We start from the raw sequence: 19,957 nt of genomic DNA, 5'->3' as shown, positions 1-19,957 counted from the left end.
CTGGCCTTGTTATTAAGGCTCTGGGCTGGGATTCAGGAGGTCTGGGATCTTTCCACAGACTCCCTGTGGGACCTTGGAGACTGTGCCTCAGTTTCCCGCCTGTGAAACGGAGAGGTCAGTGCTTGGTGTGAGCACACAACCCTGCCCTGCTGAGCTGGTGCAGTGAGGCGCTGAGACACCAGGGCCTGGGCAGTCCAGAAGGGGGAGTCACCTGGATCTGTGGGCCAGCTGGGCCTTGGGGCTCCCTCCTGGCTGGCCGGTATCCGCAGCACAGAGATCCCTCTAGTTCTGCGGCCGGCAGGATCCCGGATCCACTCTTAACCCTTTCACTGCTGCGTGCCAGCGGCCACTCTATGCAGCATTGGCACCTGGTAATGCCCCTTGACTTGGCTGCTTCCACTTCTGCCCCTTGGGGTGAATCTGGCCCTTGGCTTGGCTCCCTGTGGGGCACTTGGGGCCTCATTTTCAAAGGAGTCTGTCCCCCACTGAAGTCAACAGGAACTGGGAGGGGGCACTTGGCCCCTTTGGCAGCCAGGCAGGCACCATGTGGGCCCTGTTCTCAAGTCCCAGCATGTCACAGTCATTAGGTTGTATGTGGGGGTGTCTCTAGGGGTGCTGTTCAGTCGGGGTCCCGGGGCAGCAGCTGGGGTCCCAGGGCTTCACTCCCCAGTTCTGTGTGAAGCTGTGAGCTCTCCCCCCGAGACCTCCCAGGGGAAGGAAACAATCGCTCTAATTCCATGCACAAAGGGCTCCCCGTGCGGGTGGGGGGGTGTCGCTGTGCTGCCGCATGGATCATTGCGTTGTGCCCAGAACCTGCCATCAGCCAGGCTGCAGGAGTGGGGAGGCAGCACCAGCTCCCGACTCAAGAGCGAGCTCGTCTCCACTCCGCCAAATTGGACAAATATATGTAATGCTAAAAAATTGCCCCATTAGCCGGCAGGGAACATGGACACACGCATGCATGAGATGTCGCGCTGACCTCCGCCAGCTCAGCCCTGATTGGAAGTGGCTGGGATAAAAATCCATTTCTGGGGCCTGGGCTCCCAGCACCCACCTGCAGAGAGTAGGCACGTGACGGGGCGTCGGGGGGAGCCCAGTGCCAGCTCCATGCCAGTACAGGAGAACCAGGGCGATGGACAGCAGGGACTCACAGACAGAGCCGCAAACCCAAAGGTGCCTAACTCTTATTGAAGCCAATGGGAGTTAGGAGCCTAAATACCTTTGAGGATCTGGCCCTTTGGCCGCTGGCCACGTGGACAGCTTGTCTGGGACCACACCTGGTTGGCATGAAGAGGAGTGGATTGCTGCCAACGTCCAGCTAGAGCTGCGGCCCGTTGAGGCTCCAGGTCCCAGCCCGCTATGCCGTACAAACGCAGAACCGAGAGATGGCCCCTGCCCCGGGGAGCTGACAGTCTCGGTGTAAGACGAGGGGCAGCTGGTGGAGACCAGGAGACGCCAGTGGGCCGCACGCTGGCCACTGGCCTGAATGCAGCAGCCATCTGGGCCCAGTGCTGAATGGCAGGGCAGCGCCAGCCGGTGCGAGAGGGGGACCCGTTGCCTGGCCAGCTCCAGTCGGCAGCTGCTCCTGAGAGATTTTCTTCCTCTGGAGTCAATTGAATCACAAGCCCCGTGGTGTGCGGGAGGAATCGCCCTCCCCTGCCATTAGCTAATGGCTGCATCTCGCCAAGGGGCCAGGCCCAGCCCCGGGAAGGGGGAGAGCGCCCACCCGTGCTGGTGCGGGCCAGGCAGCTGGGAGCTGAAAATTGCCTCAAGGGGCTGGCGCTGGGCGGGCTCCTGCTAGGGGAGCGTCATTCTGCCATGGAGAGGGACCTGCCCCAGGCCCTGGCTGCCTGGCATCGGTCCCAGCTGGGTTGCCCTGGGGTGCTCGGGCCCAGAGGCAATGGGGGTCTCTCCAGCCCCCCAGGCACTCTGGTGACTCTCACATGAGCTCCAGACTGCAGATCCAAAATGGCGGGCGGCTGCCCTGGCTGATGGGTGCAGCGTGCCCCATGGCACTGACACATGGCACGGGTGAGGGCCTCACACACGGCTGTTGAGAGAAATGCCAACTCCCTGCCCGAGCTGGCGCCTTGGTGCTGCCGCCGGAATCAGGGAAGCTCGGCCTGGACAGGCCCCAGGCAGACCCATCCCCACCAGCTCTGGGGCCCAGGGTGGGGGAGGCCCCCCCGACAGGCTCCAGCGATGGGGCTCCCAGGCCAGGAGCTGAACCCCAGCTTCCCGCCAGCAGAGGGTGACGTGAGCTCAGAGCCCAGTGCCAGCAGCAGGGCTGGGGGTGGGGGAGCCCAGACCCAGACGAGCCGGGGCAGCAGCAGAGCTGGGGGAGCCCAGGGCTGGGGTGGCAGGGGGCTGTGGGTCAGAACTGAGGGGCCCGGGCCGAGCTGGGGGGTGGGTGGGGAGCCCAGGCTGAGCTAGCAGGGGGCTGCCGGTCGGGAGTGAGGGGCACGGGCAGAGCTGTGTGGGCAGGTCAGGGTTGGAGTGGCAGGGCTGGGGCACCATACCAGCCCTAGGGAGTCACCCCATGTCCTAGCAGCTAATGGCCCTTGGCAGCCTGCCTGAGACAGCCATTTCCAGGCCTGCTCCCAGCCCCCTGCAGGTTCCCGTTCCACCCCTCATCTCCCCCTCCCAGCCTCCCCAAACAGCAGCTAGTTGAGGACTCCCTGATAGCAGCCTCTCCCGGCACCCCCTGCTGCCTTCCCCCCACCCCACGCCTGGCCCCCCTGCCCTGCTGGCTCTGGGGTTTGCTACCTTTCAGCTCAGATCCTTTCCCTTGATGAGCAGCTAACTGAATTATAAATCAAAGGCAAACGGCTGGGCGAGTGAGGGCGGGGGGTGGGGGACTCCATTAGCGCAGCCAGGCACGATTACCGTGGCTCGGCGCTATTAAGCTCCCAACGAGCTGAAATTCCCAATTGCTGAAATGGGTTGAATAATCTAAAGCGCCCCACGTGGAGTGGTTGCTGCGGGTCAGGCTGCACTGCTGGCTTCGCGGCTCAGAGCAGCTCCCGGCCGCACTGGGGTGGGGGTGGCTGGGGTGCAGCTCCCCAAGAGTGCAGCAGGCCCTCCCCGGGGGTGCGGGCACCAGCAGGCTCAGGATCATGGGGCTGCCGGTCACATCTCTTCAGTGCTTAGATCTAGCTCCCTCCATCCAGCTGAGGTGCCCCCCGCTTTAGCCCAGGACTGGGCGTGGTCCGGATGCTCCCCTGCACGTCCCCTGCTTTACCGCAGAGCTGAGTGTGGCTTGCACACTCCCCTGCATGTCCCCCCTTTACCGCAGAGCTGAGTGTGGCTTGCACACTCCCCCCCATGTCCCCCCTTTACCCCAGGGCTGGGCGTGGCCCGCACGCTCCCCTGCGCATCCCCACCTTTGCCCAGGCTGCTTGCTTCCCTCCTTTGCCCAGGGCCTTGGGGACAGGCCCATCCATTGTTCTCAGGGCAGGAGCCAGATTCAGTGAGCCCCCCCACCCCAGCCTCCGATCAGCTCTTCCCCCAGGACTCAGTCGAGATCCCGGCCCAGATGACCAGACACACGCGGCCGGGCAGCCTCTGAGAAGCTGTTTCCTGGCTGACACACTGGGCTGGCTGTGACCCATGGCCCCGTGGACTCCCCATGTGCGGGCTCCGCTGCTGGGCTCAGCCCACTGGGACCCCCAGCGCAATGCAGCCCATGTGGGGACAGGCCTTCAGCCATGGCTGGGCTGATTTGGAGCCAGCTGGCCCGGCCCCCGTGGGAGAGGCTGTGGCCATGACTTGGAGCGCCCAGGCCAGCTGCCCCAATAATGGACGTAGCAGTAATAGCCGGGTGGGTTTAGCTGTCGAATACATCAGGCTGGAAGGGGCCATTATTTCCCCCCCAAGCCCGGCCACACTGCGCCTGTGTCATGCCAGAGCCTCAGGCTGGGGTGCAGCCCTGGCACTGCTCCCCTCCCAGCAGGAAGATTTCAGCTGTTCAGTGGCTCTCTGGACCCACTTCCCCCAGGAAGGGCACTGGGGACAGCCTGCTGGGCTGGGCGCTGGCTCCCTGCCTCTGCTGCTTCGGTGCTCGGCTTCCCCGTGGCAGCCTCTGGCTTGGGAGGGGGGCCACTGAGAGCAGATCTGGCTCCCGCCCTATGCTGCTCCTCTAAGGGGGGTGGCTCCGCGGTGACCCCCAGGATGGAGGGGCTGGATTTCACTCCCGGGGCCCCCCGTGAGAGGTGAACGAGAAGGGCCAGCGTGGGGGGCATGGTGGGGCGCCGTGCCTGGGGTTGGGAGCCAGGTGAACATGGTGCCAGTCTCTCTGTGCCACACAGGTGGGCGCGGGAGGAGGGGGAGGTGCCCTGGGCAGAGATGCCAAGGGAGCCCATGGCAGGGGAGCTGGCATCCTAGCTTCCCTCAGAGGGCCATGGGGGCCCAGTATCTGGCTCAGCACTTTCAGAACCACTGGGGCAGGTCAGAGCTGGCGGTGTCCTTGGGGTTGCCCAATGCTGCCTCCTGCCCTGCTGCTGGATCCTGCCCTGCTCTACCAGCCAGAGTAGCCTCCAGCCCTCTAAGGTGTGCGGGCTCCGTTCGCCCAGCCCCGGGTGCCCCCATGGCTCAGCCCAGGGCTGTGCCAGCCAAGGGGGTGCCTGACACTCTTGTCTCTCCCAGCTGGTGCTGTTCTCCGGGAAGCTGAACACCATCGCCGCCATTGTGACCATCTTCTTCCTGCTGGTCTACGCCACCATTGACCTGGCCTGCCTGGCCCTCGAGTGGGCGTCAGCCCCCAACTTCAGGTACCCGGACCGGGGTGGGAGGTGGGGGGGGGAAGAGGCTGTGGCAAGAAGACTGTCTGCTAGCGGGGTGTCCAGGAGCGGCTGGCACACCCCCGTGCCATGCCCCGCCTGGTAACCCCTGACTCGCAATGCCACTAATGCCCCCAGGCAGTGGGAGGCCAGGCTGGGCTGTTAATTAGGTACCCCCATCCCCTCCAAACCCACCAGGGAGGGAGGGCAGGCCTTTCCCTGCCAGCTGGCACTGGGTTAGAATCTGCCAGCCCCACATCCCCTCCCCCACCCCGCCACCCTTCCCCAGGCTGTGTGCGTGGAAGAAGCAGGTGGAGTGGAGGGATGGACTGGACGGGGCTTAGGTCCCCCTAGCCCTGCGTTGGCAGCCGCTGCCACCTAAGTCCCCCCTCTTGGGTGCCCCGTGCTTGGCAGACGGGGGCAGGAGCTTGGCCAGCAAGCGACACGTATCCAGGGGTTGTGCGGGTCATGCTGTCTTCCCTCTGCCCCACCTCCCTGGGACTGGGGGGCAGTGATGCTCTCCTGGCTTGGTCAGCCCTCCCCAGAGCAGGGATCTTAGCCTGCACCGAGGTATCAGAGGAGATTCCCCCCTGCTTCTCACCGATGAACCTCCCCCCTGCTGGGCGCGAACCGATCAATGTGAGCCCCCACCCCCAGCGCGGTGTGATCTCATGGTGTTGGGGGTGGGGGGCCGCGTGTGATCAATCCTGCCCACCTCTAATCCCATCAAGCCGAGCAGGGCGCTGGGTAATAAGCATTTATGAGGCTGGTTAAAAAGCTTTTGCCCTTGAGCAAATACCGTTTTTAGTCAGGGAAAAAACCAACCGCCCAATGGAAACACAAGCCCCGAGCGCGCCGGGCGATTGGTGGGAAATTTATGGCTCGCGTCCTGCTGCGCTCCTGGGGCAGCATGCCAGGCAGGGCTGGAGTAAGCCTTCCATTAGCCGTAATTAAACCGAGGGAGAGCCCAGCCTCCTTCCTGGAACAGCACGGCCGCCCGCTGCCCTGCCCCCCAGCAAAGGCAGGGCGCTGCCGGGGGGCAGCGGGGCCTGCTCAGGAGGAGGAAGGTGGCTGGGTGGTGAAGACCCAGACAGAGTCCTGGGCTCTGGCCCCATTCCCCTTGGTCCAGCCACTGCATCGCTCAGGGTTCACAGGGGTGGGTCCCCTTCTGCAGGGGAAGGGGCTAGAGGCTGATATGAGGACCCCATGGTTAGAGTCTAGGAGACCCAAAGGCGGCCCAGGGAGGGGGACGTCCTATCACAGGTCAGGGCAGAACCTAGCTCTGGTAAGCCTCAGAAAACGTCTTAACCGCTAGCCTGCGCTGCCTCTCCCTACTGACATTCCCCTCCCCGCCCCCGTTAGCTGGTGCGTGCATCCAGGCTGGGAGCGTGTGGGGCAGGACTCTCTCTCTCCATGGGCACGTGCAGCGCCTGGCATAATGGGGTCCTGACTGCAGTGGGGTTCTCCAGGTGCTAACTACCAGACCCGGCTGCTGGAGGGGAAGAGCGGGTGCTGCGCCTATGGGGTGGATGCCACAGGTTTCCCAGGCCTGGAGAAAATGGCACTTGAATTAGGAAGATTCTAGTGAAAACGGCCCAGTCTCTGTCCGTTTTTTGTGCCCGGGCCCAGGGGTGACGTGCTGAAGTTAATGGCTGGGAGTGGCACAGCCCTCCAGAGGCCAGGGTTCCTGTGGTTGGCATGGCTCAGGCTATGGCGCCCCTGCCTGCAGGGGACCTGGGGCTGGGGGCTGGCACTTCTAAGGCACCCTGGTGTGGAGTGTGGGCAGGGCTCCGCGCGTCAGGCTGATCCTGTCTCACTCCTCCTCGGTGTGGCACAGCCCGCATGGCCTGGTGCTTGCTGAGAGCTGCTCTCCCTGTCTTGCGCTGCCCAGCGTTAAATGGCAATGGCGCCAGCAGCCTGTCTGCACTGTGGCTCCCTGCATTGCCATTGCAATGGAGGGGCATTTGCAGGCATACTAAGGAGGAGCCTGCTGTGCCATGGGGACCCAGGTGAGGGGCCTGGCTGTGGGGGGCAGCACCTCAGTGGGTTCTCCCTGGGTACCTACTGTTTATGTCAGCGCTGATCTCAGCCACTTCACTCTGCACAAACCTGCGCTGTCCTCCCTGGGCCCCAAACCAGACCCCAGAGCGTCTCTCACTGCTGGGCAGAACCCCTGGGCCCAGAGCGGGCCCCACTCCCTAGACAACAGCCACTGCCACCCTGGAGGAGACCATTGGTCCATCTGGTCTGGTATCCTGCCCCCGGGCCTGGTCTGTCCTGTTCAGTCCCCGGGGTATCTGAGCACCTTCCGGCAGCTCATGGAGCTAGGGGTGCCATGGGGTGCCCTCACCGGGGTCATTCCTCTTTGTGCGGGCCATGCCCTGCATGGGGAGGTTGGTCTGGGACCGGCCCCTGAGAAAGCCCTGAACTGATGAGCCTGACCCTGGTGGTGGAGAGTTCCTCTGGCCCGAGGAGCAGAGCTGCTGACCACGGTCCCAATCCAGAGCTCAAGGCTCTTCTGGATACCCTGGGCCCAGGGCATGGAGCGCCTTGACGGGGAGGAGCCGAGGCCTTGAGCATGGCCCTGTTCTGCATGGGTGGGGTGGGCTTGCGGTAGCCTGTTGCCAAGGTGTTGCAGAGTGCTGGACTGGCTGGCGTTTGCTGAGGCCTCAGTGCCCAAGCCTGGCACATGGCTGTCGTCCTGCTGAGAGGTGAGAATAACCGAGGTCGGGGCGTCGTCCGCGGTGGGACCATCTCCCACTCAGCCGCAGAGGGGGGAGGCGTTACTCATGGATGCTGCTAGGCGAGAGCTCAGTGTCTTCCGGGAACCCAGCCACCTCCTGACCCCAGGCTGACTCAGCCAGCTGCGGTCGTGCAGAGCAGACTGTGCCGTAGCTGCAAACTCTGCCGGGAGCTGTCCTCTGCCCACCCGCGTCCCCGCTAGCTGGCTTGGTTCAGCCGCTGTCAGGAGCTGAGCTTGGCTGAGCCCTGGGCCAGCCGAGTGACGGTGGGGCCCTGCGTGTCCCCTGGTCGTGGCTTTCCAAAGAGCCTCTGGGCTGCCCAAGGTCTTGATTCTCCTGCGGGATGAGGTGCCAGCCTGTCTCTGCCCCGGCTGGAACGCCACCATCCCCGTGGGGCCAGGCTCCAGTGCAGGGCCCCAGAGCAGAGACAGGGCAGGTGACGGTGGCTTGGCCAGGGGTGGCAGGAAGCTGTGCCAGGCAGAGGGGACAGCGTGAGAAGATGCCCCGTGAGTTCCCGGGGCTGGGGCGAGAACGGAGAGCTGGCAGGGAGAGGTAGCCCCAGAGCCGGATGGTGGGGGCAGCCCCGAGCATGTGCTGAGGGGTGGGCAGCTGGGCTTGGTTAGAGTGGGGCTGGGGCTGGCCTGGCTAAAGGGCTCTCGGCCCGCCCCATCCAGCATCTCCCCCTCCCTCTGCATCGCTCTCCCCCTCCCCTGCCTCAATGCAGCATTCTCCCCCCCCTTCCCCACCGCTTGGCTCCCCCTCCTGCTCCTCGCCGACATGCGAAATAAAAAGGGGATTTTAATTACCTTTCAGCAAAAACAACAATTAGAGAAAATAACAGCTTCTGCGGGCCCGCCTCCTCTTTGCTCCCGTGCCGCGCCGGCTTGGGCGCCCTGGTCTGCTGGCACCCATCTGGCTGGCTCCAACTGCGTCTCGTAGTGGAGCTGCCCCGTGGGCCGGGGCTCTTCACCTGTTCTAGCCGCGCTCTCTCTCTCTCTTAAAGGTTAAGGGCCTGGGGAGCGGGTTCTGCTCCACGTTCGTGGCTCATGGATCTGGAGTGCAGGACGGCTCCATCAACGCTGTGCCTGCCGGGATCTCCCCTGCTTGGGGAGAGGCATGAAAGGGCGGGAGCCAGGGTGCCCAGGGGGGAGCTCGTCTGAGTCTGCAGCCAACCTGAACTGAGCTCTGAGCAGGTCAACCTGCCCCACTCACCGCAGTGATGGCGTTCACTCTGAAACCTACTGGTGGCCATTCACATGGTGCTAGGGTGTCTTACTGCCCTGCTAGCAGAAGCTGTCAGCTCCATGCATATCCCCCAACCCCAGTGCTGTCCCCCACCTCCCACCATGCACTGACCTGTGGCTAGGATTGGAGACGCCCCAGCCTGTGCGTGCCTCCTTCAGCGCCCCTAGGGTGAGGGGTCCGGAGGGCTGGGGAGCAAGTAGTGCGGGAGGAAAACTCAGTGCCCCCCGGAGGCAGCACGTCTCTTTCCAGCCAAGCGGCCAGGCCCCTCCCCTACCGATTCCCAGGGGCCAGGGTCACTGGCGTGGATGGGGGGTGTGGGGGGTTGCCACGGCGATTGGGGGAGCTGCGGCTGGAGCGACCTGGGGAGGGGGCCCCTTGGCAGCGCTGAGGCGGAGAGCAATTTTTGCAGCTGGCTGCATTAGCGCAGGCGGGGGTCTGCTGGAGATGGTAATTGCCGGCGCCGGGCCCTGCCTAATGGATGTTGTGATTAAGCTCTTATTATGGAGCGGGAGGTGGGAGGGGGTGGGTGGCGATTGTGGGGGGCACGCGAGCAACTCATGGCTTTGGAGATGGAAGGAGAGAGCCTGGGGTTTCTCTGCACACCCCCCGCCGCCCAGCCCCACTGGAACAGCAACCCACCCACTCCACGGCACTCACAGGCCCTGCCTCACATGGCCCCTTCCCCTCCCAAGGAGGTGCCACGGTGGGCCACTCAGCTGCCCCCCAGGCCCTCCCGCACCCCCAGCCACAGCCTCTTCTCTCCCCTCAGCTGTCCTGAGCTCCCCACTCCAACGTAGCTTCCCCTCCGGGCACCTGCCCGAGAAGGGGGCGCTGCGCCCCCCAAAACTTCCCTGGGGTAGGGAAGTGTCCATCAGCTCCTCTGGCAGAGGAGAGGGGAACTGAAGCAAAGGATAGCTCAGGGTCACATGCCACAGCTGTATGAGAACCCAGGAGTCCTGATTCCCAGACCCCGCCCGCCCCGCTCTAACCCACTACACCCCCTCCACCTCTGAGAGCTGTGCACAGAACCCAGGAGTCCTGACTCCCAGGCACCCCCACTCTGCTCTAACCCACTACACCCTCCTCCCCTCTGAGAGCTGTGCACAGAACCCAGGAGTCCTGACTCCCAGGCACCCCCACTCTGCTCTAACCCACTACACCCTCCTCCCCTCTGAGAGCTGTGCACAGAACCCAGGAGTCCTGACTCCCAGGCACCCCCACTCTGCTCTAACCCACTACACCCTCCTCCCCTCTGAGAGCTGTGCACAGAACCCAGGAGTCCTGACTCCCAGGCACCCCCACTCTGCTCTAACCCACTACACCCTCCTCCCCTCTGAGAGCTGTGCACAGAACCCAGGAGTCCTGACTCCCAGGCACTCCCGTTCTAACCACTAACCCCTCCCAGAGCTCAGTATTACATGCCCATGCTGAGCAAATCCCCCACTTCCCTCCCGCCCCCGCAGTGACGGGGCCAGGCAGGTGACAGATAGCTTTTACCTCCTGCCCACTGCAGCCACCTGTAGCTGCCCAGATGCCGAGCCTGTCCTCCAGTCCGCTGAGGGCCCTTGGGCTACGCCTTGGCTCAATGTGAGTTGTGATCGCCTCTGGCCGGCCTCCCTTGCTCTCCAGGCCGGCTCAGTAGCCATCAGCTAGTCCGCAGCTGATGCCAGTCCCCGCCAACTCCCGGGGCCGTGGGCAGAGGAACAGGGGTGGGAACGCCTGGCCATGCCCTGCGCCCTGTGATCACAGCAGCCTGGCACCCAGCAAGCCCAGAGGGGGCCACTCCCGCCCGGTTGGGGCCACTTCATGCTGGCTCCTGCAGCCACAACACAGCCCTGGGTCAAGCCACCCGCTGGCTCTCCTGGGCTGGGCAAGGTGCAAGCAGGGGACGGGGACCGCTGCTGAGGCCAGCATGCTGCCTGGCCAGGGGGCTAGAGGCTGGCAGAATGAGGTGGTGGGTCCCAGCCCTGCCGCACTCAAGAGCGCCAGGGCGACCACAGCCAGCTCGGCACAAGTGGAACTGGCTTTGTAGCCCCCAGGCTGGCGGGTGCTCCTTCCGGCTGCTCCCTGCAGAGGGCGCTTGGCTGGCGGCACCCGCTCTGGAGGGAAAGGGAGGCCTTCAGGCGCTGGGCCACCGGTCCAGCCCCATTGACACCCTCCGTCTTTGGGAAATAAGGGGCTTTGCCTTCACTTTCCCTGGTTCTCCTTCTGGTCCTCAGTTCTCTCGGAAACATCCTCTCCCTTAATTTCCTGTCGCCCCCCTTCTGGGCCCCCCATGTGCCCCTCTCCCTCCCCACCTTGCCCTGCTCTGGATCCTGCAGCCTGGCCTTTCCTAGGAGGCTCCTCCTCTGGGCTTGCTGGAGCGCTGCTTGTGTTCCTGCCAGCCCCTCTCTCCTCCATTGCAGCTGCCCCGGGTAGCGGGCAGATGGCAGCAGCGCGCTCTGCCCATGCCACCCGCGGGCACCAGCAGCAGACTCCTGTGCTGGGCGGTTCTGCAGTTTCCAGACCAGCTGCTCTGGGGAGGCCAGGCCTCCTGCCTCAGAGGCCACGGATCTGTCGTCACTCAGTGCCCGAGTGGGATTGCACTTGGTCGATCTGGCTTCAGCCTTGGCCCCCAGGGCCATTGGTGGGGGTCCCGCTTTGCCATGGTCGGAAGGGGCGAGGAGGGGGGGCGTTTTCCCCGAGTGCTCCCCGCCTTCCCAAGCCCTGAATTCGCCCCATGCTGAGCCGTGCGGCCAAGGGCAGGAACGGCCCCTGGAGGATCTGCTCCAGCGAGTGCCGCTCGCCGGGCGCGCCCGTGCCAGGGGTTGGCGCTGATTCAGCCTGCAGTCTGTTGGCGGCGCAGTGGGTAATGAATTGTTTATGACCCGTGGCTCGGCTTTGCAATGAGCTGAAACGTGTCAGATAATAAGTTGTTTATAAGCCGTAAATCTGGGGCACAATAAACCAAAGTCGGGTTGTTTAAGCATGAGTTGTGAGCTGATGCCCCATTGGACCGGGCATTGATGATGAGTTGCGAGCTGGCGTCCCATTGGCTAGCGGTTCGGCGCCGAGGCACGGGCATGGCTTCCGTTGGGCGGCGAGCTGATGATGAGTCCTGAGCTGCGAGCCCATTGGGCAGCAGGTTGGTGATGCGTCGTGAGTGCCAGTCTCATTGGGTAATGGCTTGATGATGAGTTGTGAGCTGAAGTCCCGTTGGGTAATGAATTACGCGGAGACATATTTGCTTGGGAGAAGTAAATCTGGTCTGCACATTGTTGCCGAGTTGTGATTATATTGTACCACGCTCTGTAAATCACGGATAACGCCTTGATATACGGCGCCGAGAGCAGGTTGTAATTGAAACCAAATGCAGGCAACTCAGTGGCGCGGCGTCTCTCCAGCAGGGCCGCTTTGCTTCCCGCACAGAGCGAAGCCGGGCAGCGATGCCCAGGGTGCAGCGTAGCTGGCACTTTGGGATGCCCTGGAGCTTCCCTGTCGGAGCCGTCTCCACCTCCCTGGAGCTTCCCTGCCGGAGCCGTCTCCAGAACTCCAACTCACCACCATAATCATCCCCAAAGAGCTCTCGCGGTCTGCCAGTGGTAGGTGGCGTTTGTGACCTCACGGGCTGACCTAGGCTTGGGATCCCGGACTCCGGGGTTCTGATTCTGTCTTTGGACAAGTCACTCCCCCGCTTTGCCTCAGTTTGCCCACCTGTGAAATGGGGACAATGCTCTGTGCCCATTTCCCAGGTAGATGAGGGATGAAGAGGTTAATGGGTCCAAGCCTCATGGCAACGGGATTCCCAGCCTTTGGCATGATCGCTGGCTCCCTCCCTCTCTCACTCAGATGGGAGATGGGGGTCCCCTTGGTATCTCACTAGGGTGCCACTTCCTGCAGCACCTGTGCACTGAGCTCCCCCAGTGTGAGGAATTGCAAGCCCTGTGAGGGTTTCCTCGGCCAAACGCTGCCCTTTTGTTCAGCCCGGAAAGGAGATTCTCAAGAGGGAATGTGCCTCAGAGTTGTCCCCCTGCATGGTACGCTCCTGCTGCTTTAGGGCATGGCTCTGGCTCTGTGACCATGAATGGAGCACAGGTGCAGGCAAGAACATCTGTTGCAACAATGTGTATCTCTGATCATTCTAGACTGCAGTGTCTAAGGGCTAGACCCCAGCCTAGCGTCTGTTACTGCTCCCCAGTGCTCCTGGCAAATAGCTGGCCGTTATGGGGCAAGCAGCATAATGGGATAATGGGAAGCTGTTCTCGGGTGCGACCCCGGCGCTCACCCCTTACCCTGGGGCTAGGCAGAGGTCAGAGGAGGAGAAATCTCAGGGAGCCGGGGAGCAGCAGCAGGGCGAGAGGAGCTGGCCAGCTGCAGCTCATGCACATAGCCTGTTGCTGGGGGCGGCTGCTTCAGCCACACAAGGACACATCAGGCATGTTCCCTCCAGGCCGCGGCTGTTCGCTGCTCTGCCCAGAGCAGCACTGGGCTCGTTTTCGCACAAAGAGCAATTAGCGGCTTCCGATGTAATTAGCTAACGATCAAGCAGCCTGACACATAAGGAGAGCGGGCTGCCTGGCTGCAGTCTCCTCTCCCAGCCCTACGCTTGCCGAACCACCCGCCCGATTCACGCAGGATGCTGGGCTCAGGCTTTGGGGGCAACGGCCCTGAGCACCCCTTCCTGTTCACTAGGACATGCTCAAACCCTCTCATGGGGAGAAGCCCCAGAGCTCGGGCCGGTGAGCAGGCAGAAGGGAGCCCCCAGTTCCCCAGCCTTCGGAAACCAGAGAGGTGGCCTGGCCCGGTGAGATCTGGCGTTTGCCCCATAGATCTGAGTGCTGGGCGGGCAGGGCGCTGGGCTGGGCGTGGCCTGTGATCTGGTGAGATGTGAAGCAACAGGGTTAAAACTCAGAGGGGGCTAGTGGCAGTGGCCCAACTCTGCGCCCTCCCCCGGCAGACGTGTGCCCACATCCACACACGCATGTCTTCAGCGTCTCCCCAAAGGGGAGCTGGGCAGCTCTGCATGGAGGCACGGGAGCAGACAGGCTCGAGGAGCTCAGGATAGTTTCAGGTGTGTCTGGGGTCCCGCTGGCCCAGCTGTCCAAGAACCAATTACTAAGTGGATAGTAATTGACAGTCCCTGTCCCGCTCCAGTTTGCTGGGCACCGCAGCCAGCTGGGGAAGCCAAGAGGCCTCCATGAGAAGGAATTAATGATCCAGACACATTTTGAAGGAAAATAAGCCCCGAATTTGGCTTGACACAATCCTCCCCCTGAAGATCCGTGGGAAAACTGAGGCCTGGGGTCACACAGGGAGCCAGTGGCAGAGCTGGGAAGGGGCCTGTGAGGAAGCGGGACTGTTCTTAATGTTTCCTTTGAATGTTGTGGGGGTGCCTCAGTTTCTTAAGTATCTAGGTGGTGGGATAAGGGTGTATGATTGTTGCAGAGCCCTAGAGGGCAGGTGTGTGCAGGGGTCTGGACACAGAGAATGGCCGACACCCTGTTTCCTGGCAACTGATGGCCTGGCCCTTCCCCCCTGCAAGGTGAGAGCTAAAGGGTTGGAGAACAAGGGAATCAGGTGCCCTCCTGGCCCTGGAATGGGACAAAGCCCAGAGGAGGAGGGGCTGCAGAGAGTTTCAGTTTGGGGCTGGCTGGGGACATGGAGTGAATGGCAGACGTGGTTGTCTGGCTCCCTGCCCCCCAAAATGGACCCAGCTGAGGGGTCTTGTTCTCTGCACCTACAAGCTCTGTTTTAGACCATGTTCCTGTCGTCTAATAAACCTTCTGTTTTACTGGCTGGCTGAGAGTCACGTCTGACTGTGGCGTTGGGGGGCAGGACCCTCTGGCTTCCCCAGGACCCAGCCTGGGTAGACTCGCTGTGGGAAGTGCACGGAGGGGCAGAGGAGGCTGAATGCTCCGAGGTCAGACCCAGCAAGGTGGAAGCCGGGTGAGCTGTGTGTCCTGCAGACAGGCTGCTCCCAGAGAGGAGACTTCCCCAGGTCCTGACTGGCTGCGTAGGGAGCAGTTCCAGAGCAGCACCCGGGGACTTCGTGACAGAGCCATGGGGCCTGATTCTCAGCCCCATGCCCCCTGCTCCAGCCCATGCTGTCTGGCCGTGGCGTGGGGCTGAGGCTAGGAGTCTCCCTCTTCTGTCAGCACCCTGCTGCCTGCCCCAGGGCTTCCCAGCCCCTCAGCCCAGAGCAGTGTGTCCCCTTGCAGATAGCTCCTCCTGGGCCCATCCTGCAGGGTGCTGGGTGCTTCCCCAGAGACGCTGCCAGGCCTGCTCCTGTAGCCTCCAGTGAGAGCAGAGGCAGTGCCGCAGAGCTCCGGATCGGGGCCCCTCAGCCTTGATTACGCGCGGGGAGCCTGGAGATGAAGGATAAAATGCCTTCCCCAATCGATCACTGCCGCTGTTATCAGACACCCGGCACCGGCTCTCCGCGGTGATTGGCAGGCCCCGGCGCTCCGAGTCATTGAATTCCCCTCACATCCTCCAGCCCTGCGTGCTCAGTGCTGCCCTTCACCCTGCCAGCAGGTGTCGGTGGGGGGCTGGTCCGGCTCCCATGCCCAGCCGCAAGGGGAAGGGACCCCGTGCCCGCCAGGAAGGGTGCCCTGGGCGGGGAACGCTCCTGCCGTGGGGGCTGAGGAGCAGACCGTGCGCCAGCACGCCCCTGGGCGGCCTGTGCCCACCCACAGCCCCCCCCGGAGGGAGAGGATGGGTCCGTCTGGCTGCGCGGCCTGGCCTGCTGAGACCCCAGCCCAAAGCTCCATGGTACGGGCAATCGGGTCTGCCCCCGGCTCCCCACCCCGGGGCGACACAGGTGCTGCTGGGGTCGAGTGGCATGGTCCTGGCAGAGCGGGACTTGGGACAGTCTGCTCCCCAAGTGGGCTGGTCCCCCTCGGCTAATGCAGCGTCCCCATGAGGTGCTGGGATGGGGGTAGCTGGTATAGAATCATATCAGGGTTGGAAGGGACCTCAGGAGGTCATCTAGTCCAACCCCCTGCTCAAAAGCAGGACCCATACCCAATTAAATCATCCCAGCCAGGGCTTTGTCAGGGCTTTGGCACTCTGGTACCATGGCGCTTCCGGGTGTACACCTCCCCAGCACGCTTGCATCCAGGTGGGCCCTGGAGATGGGCCCTGGTTGAGGGCGGGAGGGACCTGGGGGAGCATGCATGTCACCTGCCAGCATCCTAAGAGTTAACATCCCAGCCGGCTCTTCTGCTGGGCTGGTGGGGGGAGCGTTTATGAGGATCGATTCCCCACTTAGCCGCAATCTCACTTTATTATTCACCTTTTTTCCCTTTAGAGCAGAAGCAACCCCCCCACACACACTGCCCCCGCCTCCCTCCCCTCTGGCCTTTGTCTCTGGTTTGCAGGGTTGTTGCTTGCGGCTGGGGGTGGGGAGCATCATTACCGGCCTTCCTTAAATCTTCCCAGGCAATCTTGCTCAGACAGCGGGTGAGATGAGTACTGGGTAATTAAGCCATATACGGCCCCCCCCAAGCTGAGCCCTGTGCCGGCCTTTTAATAACATGCACCATTGGAAATCCCAGACCCTCTCGAGCGCCGGCCCCGGACTGGGGAACTGTATTTCTACTGGGCTCATCCCCAGGTCCGACCCCCCGATCTCCCAAGTATGAAATTAGAACAACTAAGGATTGCCAGTGATAAAGCAGCCCATGAGAGCCTTCGGCCCATGCCTCCCATCCAGCCACTGCTGCGCTGGGGGGCTGGGGAGGGCTCTTCCCCATGGATGCTGAGTGGGGAGACAGCCAGGGTGTGGTCGGACTCAGGGCCCTGCTGGATGAAGGCAAGCGGCTGGCCAGCGTCTGTCCCGTTTTCACCAGCCAGAAGGCTGGGCTGGTGCCCGCTGGTGCCATGGAGCACGAGTGGCTCCTGCCATTGCGGGCAGCTGAGCTGTGACAGATTCGCCATGCCTGGCTGGTCGAGGTGGTGCCTGGCCTAGGAGGTCCATCCCACAGGCCCCAAGCGCTAGGTTTGGGATGGGGATTGGGAACCACCGGCTGTAAAGCCCGGCCCTGGCGTGGCCCTCTCCCGATGCCCCTTCCCAGAGGGGTCAGTCATGCTGGGTCCAGTTCTCCCCTTGGCTGCTCTCCTGGGGGAAAGATTCCCCCCCCCACCCCCGCACAAGTCCCCAGTTGGATTAGAACCAGCCCGACCCCGAGGCTACCCCCGCCTGAGCCCTCTCCCTGCCCCTGCTGACTAGCCCTGGGCTCCCTCTCGCTAGCCGAGGAGCCAGGTGCCTGCACGGCTCACGGCTCCTGTTGCCCGCGCTGAGGACCCATCTCTGCTGTCCCCTGCAGGCCCACATTCCAGTACTTCACCTGGCACACCTGCGTGCTGGGCATTCTGGGCTGCGGGGTCATGATGTTCCTCATCAGCCCCATCTACGCCTCGGCCAGCATGGCCTTCATGCTGCTGCTTCTGCTGGCCCTGCACTACCTGTCCCCGAGCAGCAGCTGGGGCTACATCAGCCAGGCCCTCATCTTCCACCAGGTAAGCGTGGGCGCCTCCCCCGGTTAGGTTAGCTGGGCCTGCCCCCTCCCAGGTGTCTCCCTCCCTGCTGGGGATCGGGGGCACCTTCCTCCCTCCCCTTGCCGCCTTGGGAGTCCCGGCTCCTTGCTCGTTCAGAGCAATCCCCTGCCCCGGCGCAGCCTGGGCCTGGCCCCATTCCCCAGCGCTGGGCTCACGCTCCCAGCGGCCTCCCCAGCCCCGGGGCGGGAGCCACTTTGCCCGCCCAGCCTGTCATTTCGAGGTGTCAGATCACCGCTGAAAACTCCCATTAGAGCTTAACGGACGCTGCGCGGAGCACCGGGGCGGCGTTCGGGAGCTCACTCCTCATTGCCGTTCCGCCAGGCAGTGTGAGTGGAACGGGAGCGGGGGGTCTCCTCTCACTGACACAGTGTAAATCCGGGGGGACCCTGTGGGGTCAGTGGGGCTGCTCCAGAGTCACACGCTTCAGGGAATGGCCAGCTGCCTTTGATGGCAGGTGGTATCCTAGCAGCGGGCACCATCCTAGCAGCGGGCACTGTTCCCGGTGGGAGCCACACCCAGAGGCCGCAATCTCACATTACTCCACAGGCCTCGGCGGTGTCACTCCTGATGACGCCAGTGTGAGATCAGTCGGGCTCCTAGTCTGTGGGGCTCAGGGAGCTGGCTGGGCAGGGTGAACGTGGCTCAGGCAAGGGTATTTAGGTTCCTAATTTCCATTGAAAGCAATGGCGTGAGGCTTGGAGGAGCTGGGCTGTGCCATTTGCATTGCTCTGGCCCCGGGGCACCACTCACACCCCCCAGGAGCGAGGGGGAGAGCAGGGAAAGCCACTGAGGCTCACTAGAAGTGAGTGGGGGCAGGTGCCTGCCTTCCCCCCTGGCATGGAGGGACCCAGAGCCCTGGCCTCTGCAGGGGACTAAAGCCACCCATACCTGCAGCACATGGTGTGAGCCGCGCCTGTGCTCTGGGGGTGTCCCTGGGGTGGGGGTGGAGGAGCTGCCACCAGTGGGGTGCTGAGTTACAGAGAATCAGGATGTTGTTTTCTTGGGGCTGAAAGGAATGGGGGGGGGTGTAAAATGCGGGGGAGGGGGTGGACAACTTCCAGCATAGGAGGAAGCAAGCTCCTGACCTGCTTCAGCCCAACCTACCTAGCACCTCCCCCTCCCCAGGTGTGTCCTGTCCTTCTCCCCCCTCCCCCCCATGCAGCAATCTTGTCCATTTCATCCCAAAGCTCACGGGTCCCCAGGATCAGAGCTATGGGACAGGCCCTTTGCCGGGCCAGACCCCAGACTCCCTCGGGTCTCACTTCAGGGGAGGCCACACACCTCCATAGCCTGGACCACTGGGGTCCAGCCCTCCTGCTTCACCCTGTGAGCTCCGTCCAGAGAGTCCAGCTGAGACGGACCCTGGTAGAGACTTGTCCACCCTGTAGGGATTAACGCACTAGTATTTGCAGTGACGCTCAGTGTCAAAAACCGTCAGGTTTATCAGTCAATTGGTCACAGCCTAGGAAGTCCTTAGATGAGCTCAGAGAACTGAAGGTTAAAGCATAGTCCAAGCCCATCCTGGTTAGCCCAGAGCCCAGTCAAGCTGTAATGAACTCCATGTTCAGGCTCTGTCTCTCTCTCTCTCTCTCACTCTGACCTCCAGGGGCAGTTCCCAGGTGAGAGGCCCGACTCTTTCCAACAGCCAACTCCGATCCCTCCACCTCACTCCTTCCCAGTTCTTTGTTCTCGAGCTGGGGGATTTTGCTCAGTTTCCCTGCTAAGCGGTGGGGAAACCCCTCTCCCTCTGGGCATCAGTTGCCAGGTGTCAATGTCCTGGTGACTGGATTTGCCATGATCTTCTCAGATTTTCCACTCAGATGGGGTCAGCCTCGGTCAGTCCTTTTAAGGATCCATTCAGGCTCAGACGGGTGACATTCATACCCATGTCTCTCTCTCAGCCTGCCCTGAGAGCAAAGGGTTCCTTTTCCCCGGCCACTGGGTAGCCATGCGAAATACAGGAGAAACTGAGGCACACATGGGGTCATAAAAATGTCACAGTAAATTCCCACTTCATCACACAAACTGTCTGGAAGTCAGTGCCTACGAGAGCCTCACCTCTGAAATGCAGCCACCTCTGGGGTAGAACATGGCAGCTATCTACCATGCAGCCATTTAAGGCAGGAAGCAAAAAAGACTTTGCAAGGGGAGACCAGTGGTGAGCAGGGCTCAGGAGCTGTATGAAATCCAGCTGGGGGGTCCTGTAACAAACAGGCAAAGGGCCAAGCTGCCCAGGCCTGGGCCCCCGCGTCTTTGGGGCTGGTGTGAAGCAGTGATGGGCTCCTAGGCGTGCCACAGACAGGCCCTGGCAGTGGGGTAGCACCCGCACTGAGCTAGGCACTGCCCACAGGCAGAAACAACAGCTCCCGCCATCCCTGGTGTGGCTGGGGGCTGCTTGGCAGGCTGCAGAGATAGCGCCACCCGCAGGGGCTGGGCCTTGAGTGGTGGGACACTCCCGTTTGGCCAGACCCTGCCAGTTGGGCTCGCCCAGTCACCCCTTGGAACTGGGGTCCAGTGGGAGTTAGGCACCAAAACCCCTTTCAGGAGCTGGACCTCAGGCCCCTGGTGGCTCTTCGCCAAGCCCCTCCTTGGGGCAGAATCATTCTGGCCATGGGGTGCCCATAACTGTCTGCAGCCTCCTTGGGGTGGGGGGGT

At 62.7% G+C, this 19,957-nt stretch overlaps 1 protein-coding gene across 2 annotated transcripts in view; it reads left to right on the top strand.

Annotated features, from left to right (window-relative positions):
* The window catches only part of LOC311526100 (solute carrier family 12 member 9-like), a 51,152-nt gene that overhangs the window by 27,045 nt on the left and 4,150 nt on the right, over positions 1–19,957 (top strand). For both annotated transcript variants that reach the window (XM_084638801.1, XM_084638800.1), the window contains 2 exons: positions 4,645–4,769; positions 17,071–17,263. In XM_084638801.1, coding sequence (XP_084494927.1) covers positions 4,645–4,769; positions 17,071–17,263 — 318 coding nt within the window. The remainder of the gene's footprint in view (positions 1–4,644; positions 4,770–17,070; positions 17,264–19,957) is intronic.

The sequence above is a fragment of the Lepidochelys olivacea genome (genome assembly GCF_965140295.1).
Source record: "Lepidochelys olivacea isolate rLepOli2 genome assembly, chromosome: 9".
NCBI classification, from domain to species: domain Eukaryota; kingdom Metazoa; phylum Chordata; order Testudines; family Cheloniidae; genus Lepidochelys; species Lepidochelys olivacea.
The sequence above is the reverse complement of the archived record's forward strand: the minus strand, read 5'-3'. Positions and strand labels throughout refer to the sequence as shown.